The sequence below is a fragment of the Rhinichthys klamathensis genome, unplaced genomic scaffold (genome assembly GCF_029890125.1).
Source record: "Rhinichthys klamathensis goyatoka isolate OS25496 unplaced genomic scaffold, OSU_Roscu_1.1 h1tg000436l_1, whole genome shotgun sequence".
NCBI lineage: Eukaryota > Metazoa > Chordata > Actinopteri > Cypriniformes > Leuciscidae > Rhinichthys > Rhinichthys klamathensis.
In genome coordinates this window covers 36,492-52,105 of record NW_026606932.1, presented here as the reverse complement: position 1 = coordinate 52,105, position 15,614 = coordinate 36,492, and the positions used below count along the sequence as shown (strand labels likewise).

At 38.4% G+C, this 15,614-nt stretch overlaps 3 protein-coding genes across 4 annotated transcripts in view; 1 reads left to right on the top strand and 2 right to left on the bottom strand.

Annotated features, from left to right (window-relative positions):
• otogl (otogelin-like) overlaps positions 1 to 805 on the bottom strand; it is a 70,635-nt gene extending 69,830 nt beyond the window's left edge. The window contains exon 1 of one of the 2 annotated variants that reach the window (XM_056235960.1): positions 318 to 805. In XM_056235960.1, coding sequence (XP_056091935.1) covers positions 318 to 390 — 73 coding nt within the window. In that variant the 5' untranslated portion in view covers positions 391 to 805. The remainder of the gene's footprint in view (positions 1 to 317) is intronic. The other variant, XM_056235962.1, reaches the window with a different exon arrangement.
• A 979-nt stretch (positions 806 to 1,784) lies between these two features.
• On the top strand, positions 1,785 to 3,444 carry gcsha (glycine cleavage system protein H (aminomethyl carrier), a). Its single transcript, XM_056235958.1, has 5 exons — positions 1,785 to 1,971; positions 2,276 to 2,355; positions 2,450 to 2,513; positions 2,625 to 2,756; positions 2,890 to 3,444. The coding sequence occupies exons 1-5, from the start codon at positions 1,821 to 1,823 to the stop codon at positions 2,985 to 2,987; spliced, it is 525 nt and encodes a 174-aa protein (XP_056091933.1). The 5' UTR covers positions 1,785 to 1,820; the 3' UTR covers positions 2,988 to 3,444.
• Positions 3,445 to 4,315: 871 nt separating this feature from the next.
• Positions 4,316 to 13,819, bottom strand: si:ch1073-390k14.1 (deoxyribodipyrimidine photo-lyase). The gene is made up of 8 exons (XM_056235999.1): positions 13,342 to 13,819; positions 11,728 to 12,514; positions 11,157 to 11,329; positions 9,123 to 9,207; positions 8,797 to 9,029; positions 7,662 to 7,856; positions 6,086 to 6,311; positions 4,316 to 4,893 (listed from the first exon to the last, which is right to left on the bottom strand). The coding sequence occupies exons 1-8, from the start codon at positions 13,564 to 13,566 to the stop codon at positions 4,364 to 4,366; spliced, it is 2,454 nt and encodes an 817-aa protein (XP_056091974.1). The 5' UTR covers positions 13,567 to 13,819; the 3' UTR covers positions 4,316 to 4,363.
• Positions 13,820 to 15,614: the final 1,795 nt, after the last annotated feature.

Genomic DNA, 15,614 nt, shown 5'->3' with positions numbered 1-15,614 from the left:
GATTTACATAATACACAATTCAGAGTTGACAGAAATTGCATTAAATAGCCTAACTTCCCAGACAAATTTTTACCATGGTAAATAGGCTACATTTTCTGCAAAAAAACACATTTATAAATTATTCTGGGATCTCTTTCAAAAAGTGTAGGTTTTCAGAATCTTTAAATGTATTATGGCTAAAACATTATTACCACAATTTTACTGTTGTAGGATAAATAAATAAATAGAAGGATATTTCAGGAATTTTTAGAAAGGTTACCTATTAATTTTTTTGGGGGGGTACGCATGGTTCAGAATAAAAATGATAGGCTACTTACCTTGAAGCACAAATAGCTTGAAAATGAAAAGTGTACAGAGTGAAAACAGTTTAATGTCCCGCTGTTCGTTCATCTCAGAGCGACGGACGTCTTTCAACGATCATGAAATTACGAGTTTCATTTTAGGAGAATCGATTGAAATTCTCAGTTGGAAAAATATTCTTATAGGATTAATCAAGTTAAAATCTAGGAGGTACGATTAACAAACTACTGTGATTTGTCCCAGAGTAGTGAAGGATAAACGTCCATCTTCTGTACAGTCAGAGGAGGATGATGATGATGTACCTGCGCGCACCTGCGGCATCAGGAAGACGGAGCGCACCTGCGCGCACGAGCACTCATACCTGATGGAATGGCATAAAGATCAGGTGATAGATAGCCTATTCCAGTTGCTGGTGAAGTATGACCATAAGTTTACTTTAACTTCACAATGGTTTGGACAGTTCACAGTTTATTTATTAGATTTTTCATATTTGTATCCTTATAGCCTACTGAGGATATTGTCTTGCTGAATTGAATCGTATAGGCTAGTAATTCGTCGGTGTACCCGTCCGTTACAGATCCTAAAAGGAATAAGAGCTCGCGCAGCGCCTGTTGCATTGTGTTTCCTCCTGAGGTGAACGCGACTTCTGTTCGCGAGCGTCTACTGTGCTAACCTCTAATAATCTAATTTTTTGTTATTCAAATTTGGGTAAGAAATAATAAATGATTATCAAGTGGTCGACATTTTAAGATCTTTTTTGTAAGTAGCCTATAATTTTTGGGGGACAACTGCTGTCTCTTTTAAGAGTTTATACACAAAACATATACTGGCTAAAAGGTCTAACAAATTAATGTAATGACAGCACTGTTGTTATTTTTTTAACTCGGGTCCCAGCGGAAATTGTTTAAGTTACTGTTGCTTTGGTTACTTCTATGTCTTTTTCAATGTGCTGATCACATAAAGCGAATATTGCACACAAATGACATTTTATAGTTTGTACTAAATTGATCAGTTTCTTTTTTGGTATTCACCCTCTGCTTATGAACTGATTTAATCCATCATACCTGATCAATTATATTTTCCCTCTATTCAATCTCCCCTCTATACAAATAGGCATATAGCCCATTTTAAAATGAATAAATCTATACTATTATTATTATAGTTTTATGATCTCATAAGATATTAGGCCTATTTGTACTAAAGTGTAATTTGTCACACCACAGAAGAACTATTGAAGTGAATTTTACAACAGCATAATTTGATTAATAGTGATCATCATAAACGTAGACGTGAATTTAACACAAAATCTTGATGTTAATATCTAAAACGTTCATGTCCATGGTAACTGTCAAGTATCCGGTTATAGATCTAAATATAATGCAAATTTTACACTAGATATTTACCCTCCAAACCAAAACCGAACACGCACCTCAAAGCACTGCTTTGGCGCGCATAGTCCATTCGAATAATGACATCATCGAGGCGCGCCGGGGTCCATTGTTATTTGCGTACGGGGAATAATGGCGATGTGCACAATATTACGATGTGCCTCTGTTAGTTTGACCTCCTCTCTACCTCGACTCTCAAGCAGAAATTCTCTGACTCCAGCTAGACTACTGGCGAGGACATGCTATAAAAGGTTCCTGAACACAACCGCTCCATTTTGCGCAGGTATCCACACTTATGAAAGTTTACAAGCGCCACGCGTGAAAGTTTGTGATCACATTGATATTGACAAGTAAAATTGAGTAACGTTTCCTTCAAATGCCAGATACGCTAGAGTCTGTCTGTAAAATGCACTGATCTTGCAATCATTTCAATTGCTTCACTACGGCAGTGATCACCCCAGTTATAATTGAACTGCCTTGCATTACAGTTTAATGCATTTTTATGTCCATTTATAAATCTTGATTGTTTACGCTGTTACCTGATTCGTCTGAGACCCAAACAAGTCTGTTTTCTCTGTGTCATGCAGCACTAAAGTTCACAGACAAACACGAGTGGGTTCGCGTGGACAGTGGTGTGGCAACAGTGGGCATCAGTAATTTTGCTCAGGTTAGGCGAGTTATTAATGCTTATTTTTTTATATAGAAAAAGGTATATAAACTATATAGGCTGTATTTTCATGTTTATAATTCACTGTTCTCAGGAGGCTCTAGGGGACGTTGTCTACTGTGGGCTCCCTGAAGTTGGTGCAAATTTATCACAGTCAGGTAAAACTATTTTTATGTAAGCATAAGAGAGTACATTCTCAGTATGAGTTAATTGTTATAGTTAGTTAAGCAGATGATAAATTGTGAATGTTCTGATAATCTGAATTGTAGATGAATTCGGTACTCTGGAGAGTGTTAAAGCAGCGAGTGAGTTGTACTCACCTCTAACGGGGGAAGTGACCGAAGTCAATGATGCCCTGGCGGACAACCCTGGACTGGTCAACAAGTCTTGCTATAAAGATGGTGAGACATTCCTCCAAACTTGTTTTTTACACAAACCAGCCTGAAATCTTTTAACTTCTTGTGACAAGGTTTAAGGAATATCTCACTCAAAAATATCATTTCTGTCATCATTAAGTGTGTATTTTGTTAACAGGCTGGCTGATGAAGATGACCGTATCTGTTCCTGAGGAATTAAACGGACTGATGGATGAACCTGCTTATGAGAGATACATCAAATCTATAGAGGACTAGATCGTTCTGCTGGCATGTTGCATATGGGGGAAAATTTAAAAAGAATCTATTAAGGAATGTTTATTTCTTCATCAAATGCATTTTGCTTGTAGTTCATTCTTCTAAAATATATTTTCCCTGCAACCCACACCCAACCAGTGGACATGGTCACAACATTATGCACTTCGCTTGGAAAACAAGCAGGCCTGGTTTGATTGAGCCCGTTACTTTGTTTGTTTCTAGCCATGGAGATCTGAAGATCAAATATGCACAGCTTATGTAACAGTTTCTTCTCATTTGTAGATGTCACACTGTTCCTGTGAAAGTTTGTTATTGCTTGGAGTAAGCTACAAATAAAATGTGGAAGTATGAATAACACTTAAAGTCCAATTTGAGGACAGTTATGAAATCTGTTGGTTTTGAGGACTCACAATTGAGTGAAAGTGATTAACATCATTAAACAACTATTTAAAACTCTTATTGGATTTAAATGGTTTTATTGCATTATAAATGTTGCTTTGGAGTCAAATGTGCTTCTCAGATCTAATGTATGAAATATAGAACCCAAAATGTCTGCAAATTAAGGGTATTATTGTTTTAAGAAATACATTAAAGAAAAAAATTCATAAATATGTTAAATATAGAACAGTTTTCAACACCGTGATGGATGTGCTAACAAGCCAAGAAATGTGCTCGTTGTATTTATAGTGAACATGCAAACAGAATGCACAATATTTACTTCCTAATATAGTTGCTCGCCAGTCAAAATAATATCAAAGGTCTCTATTGTTCTGATTTCTAAATATCAGGTCCCTCCTTCAATGCAATGAATGAATAGGACCTTTTATTTTAATTTTTTGCAACCACCGGGTGAAAACCTTAAATCGGACAGCTTAGAAAAGTCTAAATTGGTTATTTGTACTGAATTATTTACCAAAGTAAGACTGTAAAAAGTCTATTTTATAGTCTATATCTAAAAGTATTTTTTTGTAAAAGTTAAAGGCACTAAGAGCTGGAATACACTACACGACTTAAAATTGGAACAGATTTCTTATTCATTTACAAAGCAAAACCTGGCATCACACTTCCATACCAGACTTTCATTCCGAACACAAGCTAAGGTAGAAACAGGAGCCTCGTTGCTAGGAGACGCGTGACAAATAAAAACAGTATGTGTAAAAACTGGCTCAAAATATGTGATATCTCTGACTGGATGAAATCATAGTCTGAAGCTAAAAAATATCTGTGAATTTGTGCCCATCTTGCACTGCGTGAATATGTGTGAAATCTGTCAACTCCCGAAAATCTGAAGACTTGCTGCCTTTCACCAACTGTCTTTCACCAACAAATTATGCAGAAGTCATTTACTGTATTCCAGCCTTCATGTCATTCTGTTGTTATCTGTGGGGAACAGCGACACCCCCAGGCACTTTGCTGTAAGGGTCTCTGGTTGGGGTACGCCTGGCCCGGCCACGTGAGGCTGTGGGCTGAGGTAGACCCTCCAGAAGACAACAGTCCCTCTCTAACCTCTCTCTACGCTGTGCAGTCTCACACATCACGCTGGCTGTGAAGTCTCGCTCGTTGAGGAAGGCAATGGTTTCATCCCGTTTGCGACTGACGTAGCCCTTTAGCACAGCGTTGTACGGGTTGTCCTGCCTGTCTGGATCCTCCGAATGGTGTTTAAACTCCATGCGGGTGATGACTGGGAGGAGGAACCCATTTCCTTCATGCCTTACAACATCCCCCATACTGCCCAGAGCTTCCTGTACCAGCCTGGCAGGCAGAGGCACCAGATCACAGCCTGATCGCTGGTCTATAAACTGTCTGAAACGCCTCCGCACTGATGCAACATCCTGTAGAGACTGTGCACGTCGCTCCTCAAGGTCAGTAACAACCCGCTCTGGGTAGTTACCCCCTAAAACCACACCTGTGAGCAGAAAGCAAACCTTTGTAATGCGACATCTTTCAGAGTGAAACAGAATAACAATATATATCACAATATAGTCATTTTTTGCTGGAAATAAGGTTATGATGCCAACATTTTAAATGATTTTAGATTACATTAAAGCGGCAAAATCCAAATTTCCCCCAAATATTAATGTTCACTTTAGACTCAACTTAATACTCAAGACTGGTATTTAGATATTATGCTGGTTTCTGGTTTGCTAGTCACCAGCATCATGGGAAGCGGGAGTGCTGGTGGACCAGCTACACCAGCTCAGTTTTGCTTGAGAACAGCTGGTCCACCAGCTAGACCAGTACTATATCTAACCAGTACTATATGAATTCCAACATGGAATTCATGCTGGTTTATGCTGGATTTTTTTTAGCAGGGGTGTTTATGTAAATACACACCAAGATGAGGCATTTAGACATAAGTATTTGAAGCTCAATAAACCGCAAAAATGAATGCAATTCAGTATTTACATGCAGGCGGCTTTCTGCTCTCTGTCAAGTCTTATTGCACTTAAGTGGTTTAAAATTGTTCTGATGTCTCTGGTGCTCTTCACATGGTGGTTAAAAATTATTATTTTATTTTTTTCAATGAAATTAATGTACTATTTTTTGGGGGGTATTTGTATTTTTAGGGGATTTTATGGTACTGAATTACATTTATGCAGTAGTTATAATAAATTTTTTCACATTTTGTCTGTCATAAATCTTGAATGATTTAGACTCAGAGCACAGACTTAAGTTTGATCTCTTTTCAAAGACAACACTTGGCAAATTATTGCTGAAGTGAAAAAAGTTATAAAAAAAAGTTAACTTTAAAAAGGTTGCAGAATTTTCCATTTATTGTTGTGTAAAATGCACAAAAATACTACATTTTTTATGAAATATATATTTTCAAAAACACGTTTTACTCTAAAACCGCAAGAAAATCATAAATTTACACAAATTTTAGCTTGATATCTACAAAAAATTAGCTTTCAGTAAGATTTTGTTTGGCCCCAGTTCCAAAAGTTTTCACTAGATGAAATTAGTCTTCCATTCATTTCCAATGCAGTCATTTTAAAATAAAGCATTATAAAATGACCATTTTATATGTGATATTAACAGTATATCTCATTTAATCTGTCTCAGTTTGAGATAACCGTGAGCAGATTAGCATAACACACCTGCCCTACGCAGCATTGACGCTGGACACTTCCAGGGCTTATGGATGAGGTCATCAGGAAGGGCCTTCAGTTCAGGACACCACTGCCGCACATAGGTGCCATAGGGGTCACAGGTCAGTGCTGCATCAACAGGGTGCATGACGAAGTTCCAATGATCCAGTCCACACATTCCTCCATTCTGCCACATCATGGCATCTATGGCAACATCAGCATCCAGCAGCGTGTCCTATAAAATGGAGAAAAAGTGTTGAGATGCTGTGTTCAATGGTCCATTACAGGTCATTTCTCACAGTGTTGACCCATTTTCTATCATTAAACCAGAAACTCAATGAGTGAAAGCTAAACTCGCCAGCACAATGCTACTGTGATGCAGGTGGTTCCCAGGGTGTTGCTATCTGGTTTCTTGGGTACTTTGGCTGGTTGCTAGTAAGTTGCTAGGTGCAGTGATGTAAAGTATTGGAGTAAATGTAATTAGTTACTGTACTTTGGTATCTTTTTGGCTACATTGTAGTTTGACTGAGTATCAAAGATATACATTTTACTTGACTACATTTTTTAATAAGTATATGTACGCTTTATTCCAATACATTTGTGATGAGTAAGTCAACGGCTGTATCCGAAACGCATACTTTCCTACTATAGTAGGCAAAAAACAGTATGTGATAAAAGAGGTATGTCCGAATTCACAGTACTCTCACAGTGAGTTCACGAGAGCGCCATGAAGAATGCGCGAGAACTGAGAAGATGGCGGTCAAAATGATTTGATGGGAAAGTGTGAAAGGTAAGCCATTCATTTTGCAGCATTGGTAAGGCACTTTTACGTTTTCTCGTTGGTTTCTCACGATTCGGACATCCAGAAAGTGCACACTTTAGAACCATTTTAAACACTACATCGAGACCCATCTGCGTCATCTTCTCAGTTCTCGCTCTTGTGAACCCATGTCAGAGGCCCACACAGAAGAAAATTAGGTAACGCTTCCTTTTACAGTCCTGTTACCCATGTACTTACTATGTACTTATTATAGTAATTATAATTACTGGGTAATAACTAGGTACTAACCCTGAACCTACCCCTAAACCTACCCCTAACCCATGTACTTACCTTATATTAGCCAGTACTTTCTAGGTAAGTACACTGTAAGTACACGTAAGTACTGTACTGTAAAAGGAAGCGTTACCGAAAATTAATAGTTGAATAAAGTCGTTATTTTTCGCACAAAAAGTATTCTCGTCGTTTGTAAAACTTAAGGTTGAGCCACTGTAGTCACTTGGACTATTTTAACGATGTCTTTACTAACTTGGCAGATGCAATTACCTAGCAGCCTATGAAGGAGTGAGACAGCTCTCAGATTTCATCAAAAATATCTTAATTTGTGTTCCGAAGATGAACGAAAGTCTTACGGGGTTGGAACAACATGAGGGTGAATAATTACTGACAGAATTTTCATTTTTGGGTGAACTAACCCTTTAATACTTATAGTTAGGGGTATTACATTAGCTGTAGCATAACATTATATAGTCAGCTCTAAATCAAAAGAATTATGAGAATACATTTGGTGTCTTCTGTATGTGTCACCTGAAACCAGCGGTATCCTTCTTGCCAGGGAAAATGCAAATAAGCAATGAGGAAGGAGGCCACCACATGTCTCATGTAGTTGTTCATCCAGCCAGTTTGCCACAGCTGTCTCATTGCTGCATCTACCAGCGGGTACCCTGTGAATCCACGCTGCCAGGCCTTCAGATGGGCACGGTCTGAACTCCAGCGCAAAACCTGCATTGGGTAAAACATTTTGAGTATACAAATGTAATCATGATGATAATCGCATTACTAGACACACAAATTCTGATGATTGTCAATGCAAAAGTCGCCACCAAGATTCTAGGATGTTGCTGGTGGTTGCACTCTCAAAAAAAAGGTACAAAAGCTGTCACTGGGGCGCTACCCTTTCAAAATGTATGCCTTTGTACCTAAAGAGTGCATATTAGTACCTCAAACGTACATACTGGTATCAAAAGTGTACATACTAGTAGCCTACCTGAATGGTACATATTAGAACCTTTTTAAAGGGTACCATTTTTTCTGAGAGTGCATTAATAAGATCTGAATGATATCAATCCACAATCTGATTTGTGATGCAGCCTGGAATCATAATCACAACCTGTTCATTCATTGGGCCTACTGTCTCCCAAGGTTTTTTTTCTCCGTTTCTCCATCTGATGGAGTTTGGGTTCCTTGATACTGTCCGCTATGGCACTGGGGACACTTAATATTTAGTAGTCGTATTATTCAGTTGACTTCACTGACAGTATTGGATGAAAACAAAACTTGAACTGAATTGAGCTGGATGATAACATCACTGTTTTCAGCTGTTTTATAGCTTAATTGAACTCATTTCTTAATTGATGAAGTTTTTAAACTGAACTGAATCAATACTGAACTGACTTCAGCTGAATAATGACACTATTGCCTTAGAGCTGCTTTACAGCAGAATTGAATTCTGTTTGCATCATTGATATTTATTTACCTGTTCATTGCTGAAAAACTGGTTTGAAACAATCTAGTGTAAAGCGCTATATAAATATCTCCTCAAGTCACATGATTAATTTGACACCAAAATCCCATCCTAACTGCAATGATACTGGCAAGACATTATTTTGCTCTTTCCATACAAGCACAAGCATTGAGTGGGAATAATAAATGCGAATCTTGCCTTATACGGTGGCCTGATGGACTCCCAGGGCAGGTCTGGGAAAAGGCACAGCTGCCAGTACGCCAGGTCCCTCCAGGACAGTTTGCGCTGGAATTTGGGAGATCTGCAGCGAGCTCCACGGGCGTCCCATAATAGGCGGCGTGCACTCAGCTGCCCAAAGTGCAGATATGGAGATATAGAGCTGGTGTTTGGGGCATCCGCTCGACTTGACTCCTTTTCATAACGGTACACACCTACAATGAAGTCAATTGATGAGTGCAAAATGATGGATGGGCTTGTAATACTACCAAATTAAAACAAACATGCACCTTGGAAATGTGTCTTACCATCTCGCAGGAAGGCCTCAAGATGGGCCTGAGCTCCTTTTTCACTGAAGTCCCATGATTTCCGAATGTTCACGGCCCAGTCAATCTGTCAGTACCATATAAATAACAACAGCAATTAGATCTTAGGGGCCGTTCACACAGGACGTGTTTTTGCATTCCACTGTGCTACTTTTGCATTGCGTGTAAACATGCTAGATGGTAGTCTTTGACAGTTGCGATCATGACTTGCATCATTTGCATGACACGGTGTTTTAAAAAACACAGCACTCAGGTTAAAATAAGTTAAACTTTTAAAAAATGTGCCTCAAGACCTTGTGATTTCTTCCATTTTACTGGTTGCGTCTTGTGTTTTTCAATGAAATAATGTTCTCTGTGTGAATGGCCAAGTTACATGAAGAGAGATCGTTCTGATGCATATATAATATAACTAATATAAAACAGGCGAGAAGATGGATGGCCGAACACTGGATTCAGTACAGACTACAGAAGTCTATCAAAACTTTTATTTTATTTTATGAATTGCATCATGCAAAAAGTGCAAAGTGAATTAAAAACAAATGAACAGGAGCAAACGTTTCAGCACATTGCTATCTTCAGTGCTTCGAACAATTGTTGTTATATAACAATAAAACACATTTATCATAGTAAATTCAAATTATAATACAAAGGAAATATTTTTTATTAAAAGTCAAATGTGATACACATTTCAACATCAATATTCTTTTTTATTCTAAAACATGAACCCCCAGTTTCACAGACAAGGCTTAAAGGGGTCATATAATGGTACATGCACTTTTACAAGTTGATTGTACTGAAATGTGTGTTGGCAGTGCCTGTACACAGTCATCATATAATGATAAAAATCCATCCAGTGTTTTTTTTTAAATCTCTTTATATGTTTTCCCCTGCCTCAAATCAAGCCGTTCGACCGTGTGACGTCACACGGTCGGACGCCCCTCCCATGATTGTTGATTGACAGCAGCGTTTCAACACAGACCCGCCCTCGCTCGTGAGCGAGCTGTCAATCATAGTCCGCGCGGACCGGACCGGTCATTGTTTAAACGCTGGAGCACTGTCTATGAGCAGAATGGCGTCTAAGCGATTGTGATGTTCTGTTCTTGGGTGTAATAACGAACACAGTCATTTTGATGTTCCTAAATCCGAACCGCTGAAGACGCAGTGGATGAGTTTTGTTTTCGAAGGGAATATTCCCCACGAGCAACGTCAATGCTTTCATGTTTGCGCGAATCATTTCTCACCAGACTGCTTTATAAAGGAGGGTCAGTATAAAGCTGGTTTTGCTAAGAAGCTGCTCCTGAAAAAAGGATCGGTACCAGCTATTCGTGTTCCTGCTGAACCTCCAGAAGAACTGAAGTGAGTGTAACGTTTTATTAACCTTTATATTCATATTTATATTAATCTTTGCAAATCGCTAGCTGCACGCTTCACAGTGAATGCGTATAAGGTTTACACTCAGGGTACATTACGGCGTACGACGTTCTCAATATAATTCATAATCCCACGTCTATAATGAACAACGCGTTATGGTTATTGTGTTATTGTGTTACTAACGGTGTGCACAGAACAGAGGGGCGGAGTGAGCAAAGCTCATTATCATTTAAAGTCATATGCACTGAAACGGTGTGCTGAAAACAGAGCTGTTTTTGACCAGGTAAAATAAGTGTTTTCTTACAATACTAATGAGAATTTTGAATTAAAGTATATTAAAAACTTTTAATTTAGACCCTAAAGAATCATATTAGCTTGTACAAAAATGGCATTATATGACCCCTTTAAGACTAGTCCCAGACTAAAATGCATGTTTGAGCTGTTTTAACTGAAAGCAACTTAAAATATCTTAAAATATATCAAGTGTCATTGTTTTGTCTCAAGATGCACAGCAGTAACGTTTACTATAAAAGCTCCACGTTTATAAAAGCTACTTACAGTATACTGTATGTCCAAACTGAACTAAGGCCAAATCCTTAGTTTAGGACTAAGCAGTGTTTGTTAGTGGTGGTTTGAATATTTCACCTCTGTGCCATCTTTCCTGCGTGGCATGCGTGCAAGCTCCAGATCAACAAGCGGGCATCCCTGCGGCCATGTTGAGGGTGCAGGCAGGGCACTGGGGGCATCCAGTGGAGCTCCCAGTCCACTGCCAGGGTTCTGCTGGCAGCAGCTCATAAAGTGAGAGACAGAGCCGATACCTGCAAATATATGTAGAAAATTTTAAGACTAGCACTTTAAAAGATTTTGGTGGTGCTTGCCCTGGCAACAGTCACCGCCATCAAGGTGTAGTAAGCTTAAAAATGATGCCTTTGGAGGATGCATCAAGGCACATCCGAATCCGATATTAGTTTTACTTCCTGTCTAATGAATTTAGACTGTTTAAGCCTTCAAATTATGTCATTTATGATGATCTCTAAAATATGGGGGGAAAGGCGATTTAAAAAAAAAAGAGCGCCAAGCATCCTGCTAGCAGGACATTGACAGTTAACAGGTTAAACAACATTTCAGAAATCTTGTAATACAAAACAATTTTCTTAATTAACTGTGATTAATCAACAGGGGAAAATATGGTGAGCTGCTGCACTGCATTACCCACCTCGTAGTCCAACGCCCCGTGTGGTGACCGCATAGGGGTCCCTAAGGCAGTAGGAATGGTAGATGTGACAATTAACACCTTGTTTCTCCAGTGTCTCCCACACGCTGTCATCTCTTTCTTTTAACCACGGTTCATACAGGGCCGTTGCCACGACCGATGCTGCCCCTGTCTCAGCGATCAACCCCTGCAGCGCTGTCAAAGATGAGGGCTCTGCCTTCAAGGTCACCAAGTGGCTTCCAAGCTGCTCTAGAGAGAGGGTCAGACTAACTAGTGCCTGATGCAGCCAGTATTTACAGGCCCCGCCGGATGCCACAGTAACCCCTGGACCCTCCTCCTCCACTGCATTCCACAAAAAGACTGGTATGACTGGTCCACCAAGCTCCAGGCAGCCAATCAGAGCAGGGTTATCCCACATGCGGAGGTCCCTTCTCAACCACAGCAGAACGGGTCGCGGCCCCGATGGGTTTTTCAACAGAAGTTCCTTCTTACGCAGACGCCTTTGTGACCTCTTTGACTTTGTGACTTTGAGATCATCATTGTCTTTATTTATGTTTTTAATGGCACATGTATTTTTATGTACTTCAGTATCTAGTGTCAATTTTGTAATAGGCTGGTTGACTTTTGGCTGATCACCACCTGAAGTTACTGTTGTCATGTCAGCATAGCTTTTGTAACAGGAAGGCATATGAGGCTGATGGTCTGAATTCTGCTGCCTAAAATCTGTTTTGATGTGTTTGGTTTCATTGAGAGACAGTGTTAAGGCCAACTCTAATTCATCTGCTTCATCCTGAAAAACAAAAACATAAAAAACAAAAAAATATCTTTAACATTAGCCTATACAAACAACAGCTAACTCTTATTATGCACTAGCCTATATTATGCAACAGATATTTAAATCTGTATTGAAAACCCCTGAAATGTAGATGCGAAAGAAGTCTCTTTCTCACCAATGCTTCATTTATTTGATCAAAAATACAGCAAAAACATTTTCAATTGTAATAATATTTCACAATATTACTCTAACACTTTTCTATGTTAATATATTTTAAAATATAATTTATTCCTGTGATGTCAAAGCTGAATTTTCTGCATTACTCCAGTCTTTAGTGTCACATGATCCTTCAGAAATCATTATAATATGCTGATTTGCTGCTCAATAAACATTTATTATTATTATCAATGTTGAAAACAGATGTGCTGCTTAATAGTTTTTTTGGAAACTTTTTTTTCAGGATTCTTATTGATATAAAGTTATTCATAGAAATTTAAAAAGAACATTTAAAAAAAATATTAATAGACAGTTATAAAGAACAGCATTTATTTGAAATAGAAAGCTTTTGTTACAATGTAAAAGTCTTTACTGTCACTTTTGATCAATTTCATAGGCACCATTCTTATAAAATAAATAATTTCTTTAAAAAGGACACTCCTGTCAGTGTCACTACCTTACGCCATGTCATCTACCCAGACCTATACTTTATTTAGGTATTTGACTGGTCTCTGTTTTATACATTTTTATTGTAGGCTATATTATTAAATAAATTTGACAGACAGACATACATACATAGGCCACACACACACACACACACACACACACACACACACACACACTACCTTAGAGAAGTACTCCAGAAAGATTGCAGTCAGCTGACTGTGTAGATGTTCATGTCCGGATGAAAGGGGTTCGATCATGTCCAGAAAGTGTGTACGGGTGTCTGTGTCCCCCAGCAGAGACAAACACAGACAGAAAAACCCGTCCGGATCCTCACGACCCAACATCACCTCTCTCAGGAGTTCACGGACCTGAGACACGGACTTCATATCTTTGCCTACAGACATTCTCTTTGACCAAATCCGTCACTTTTCAACGCAGTAAATATATAATAATAGTCAAATAAATTATGTCAAAATCATTTGCAACAGTTTGCGTCATAAAAAAAACACCCCTGACAGGTAGCCTAAAATCTATCCGTGAGTCGCGTTACAAAACGAACGAATGAATGACGAGTTGACAGGTTACAAAAGAAGCCGCTGCTGGGGTTTCATAACTACAATCGGCGGCACAAACCCCACCCCACAGGGTTTACTTCTATTTATAACATGCTTCATTATCGATACATCTTAAATGTATATAATCCTGGATTGATTACTTACATTAAATACATGAACTTTAGTATCGTATGGTGACTATGTAACAGCGTCTCTCCAGCAGAGTCTCAAGTGCGAGGCGGTGCTGAATGTGCTGTCTGACCAATCACAGTCGAGCATAATACAGAGGCTCCTCCCCCTCAGTGAGGCACGTGTTAACCCAAACACACGAGAGAAAATTCACCAGGAGCATTTTAGGCAGAGAAACAGACAGGTATTTAACAAACATTTCAAAAACATTTTCTGTAATTGTGGATAAATACAGCATATGAATATCTCTCTTAAAACAAATGATGAACTCTGACTAGATTTTAAAATTAAGTTATTCTGAAAAGTATGTATCAGTTTGTCAAAAATAAATAAGCAAAAGAAATGACATTTTCATGTTTTATATATATATATATAAGATTTTCTGTCTTCAAATATATAAAAACACTTCAAATATCAAGCTACATGGAAAAAAATCTCTCTCTCTCTCTCTCTCTCTCTCTCTCTATGAGAGAGAGAGAGAGAGAGAGAGAGAGAGAGAGAGAGAGAGAGAGAGAGAGAGAGAGAGAGAGAGAGAGAGAGAGAGAGAGAGAGAGAGAGATTTGTTTCCATGTAGCTTGATATTTGAAGTGTTTTTATATATTTGAAGACAGAAAATTGCAGTTAAGTGTTGTACCAGCAGGGGGTGATGGTCTGATGTCATCGATTAATAATACCATCTAAAATTATGCTACCGCAGTGGCAAAGATAATATTAAAGTTAACAATAAGAAATATTTCAAATAGATACCTGTAGTAGAATATATTGTACTGGTGGTAAATATCAAATAATTTTGGTATCTCCTAAATATTATACAAATAAAGATACTACAAACATTTTACTAATATTACTAATTAGTTCATTAAAAAAAATATTTCTCAGTTGCTTAAGTGCACCTTAAAACATCCATTCACTCTCTTCGAAGCTCAGACACTATAGGCCTACACACAGAGAGAGAGAGAGAGAGAGAGAGAGAGAGAGAGAGAGAGAGAGAGAGAGAGAGAGAGAGAGAGAGAGAGAGAGAGAGAGACATTCACAGCACAGCACATGATAAAACAATGTGTTACTATCTTTTTCTTTCATGTGTATTGACTTACAAGTGGACTAAAGCCTTTCTAAAGAGGAACAAATAGCTTTAAAATGAAAATTGAACAGGGAGCTTGTGTTTGAGGACAGTGTAATCAATAATGTTTAGACGGTAGAACAAGTCTAACAGACAGCAGATCAATAGAGAGGAGCCCCCACCTCCCTCCCCCTCTGTCCCACTGACCTCATCGTATGATCTGATCAGGTCTTTATTTAAAGCTCTGCGGCTGCTGACTGAAGGCTCGATTACAGAGAAACAGTGTGAGAGTGACCAGAATAGCAGTTAACCAGTTCATTGGGGCAGGGGAAAAAAAAATCTGAATGTCACATAAAAACACAAATAAACTAGACTTTCTAGACTAAACTAGAGGTCATTGCTCAAACGAAACTCATTGCCATGAAACAAGGCTTTGTAGGTGGTTTCCAGGGCGTTGCTATGCAGTTGTTCAAGTGTTGGCTTTTACATAGGGCTGTCAAAATTAACTTTAAAACTTAATTTTTTGATTTTTTTTTCTTCAGTTTAACGCATTAAAAATATTTAAATCAATTAAAGCAGCATCCGTTTTTTCTGTCATCCTTTGACTGCGCTATAGCTATTATTATGCTATCATTCATTCAAGTTCTAT

What these genes read in the sequence shown, in the direction of transcription:
- gcsha (XM_056235958.1), top strand. Translation starts at nt 1,821, where the DNA reads ATGGCGATGTGCACAATATTACGATGTGCCTCTGTTAGTTTGACCTCC. An exon ending in AACCGCTCCATTTTGCGCAG is followed by an intron (nt 1,972 to 2,275) that starts GTATCCACACTT and finishes TGTGTCATGCAG; the next exon opens with CACTAAAGTTCACAGACAAA. An exon ending in CAAGTCTTGCTATAAAGATG is followed by an intron (nt 2,757 to 2,889) that starts GTGAGACATTCC and finishes TTTTGTTAACAG; the next exon opens with GCTGGCTGATGAAGATGACC.
- si:ch1073-390k14.1 (XM_056235999.1), bottom strand. Translation starts at nt 13,566, where the DNA reads ATGTCTGTAGGCAAAGATATGAAGTCCGTGTCTCAGGTCCGTGAACTC. An exon ending in AAGGATACCGCTGGTTTCAG is followed by an intron (nt 6,312 to 7,661) that starts GTGACACATACA and finishes TCCATTTTATAG; the next exon opens with GACACGCTGCTGGATGCTGA. An exon ending in GTCAATGCTGCGTAGGGCAG is followed by an intron (nt 4,894 to 6,085) that starts GTGTGTTATGCT and finishes TTCTGCTCACAG; the next exon opens with GTGTGGTTTTAGGGGGTAAC.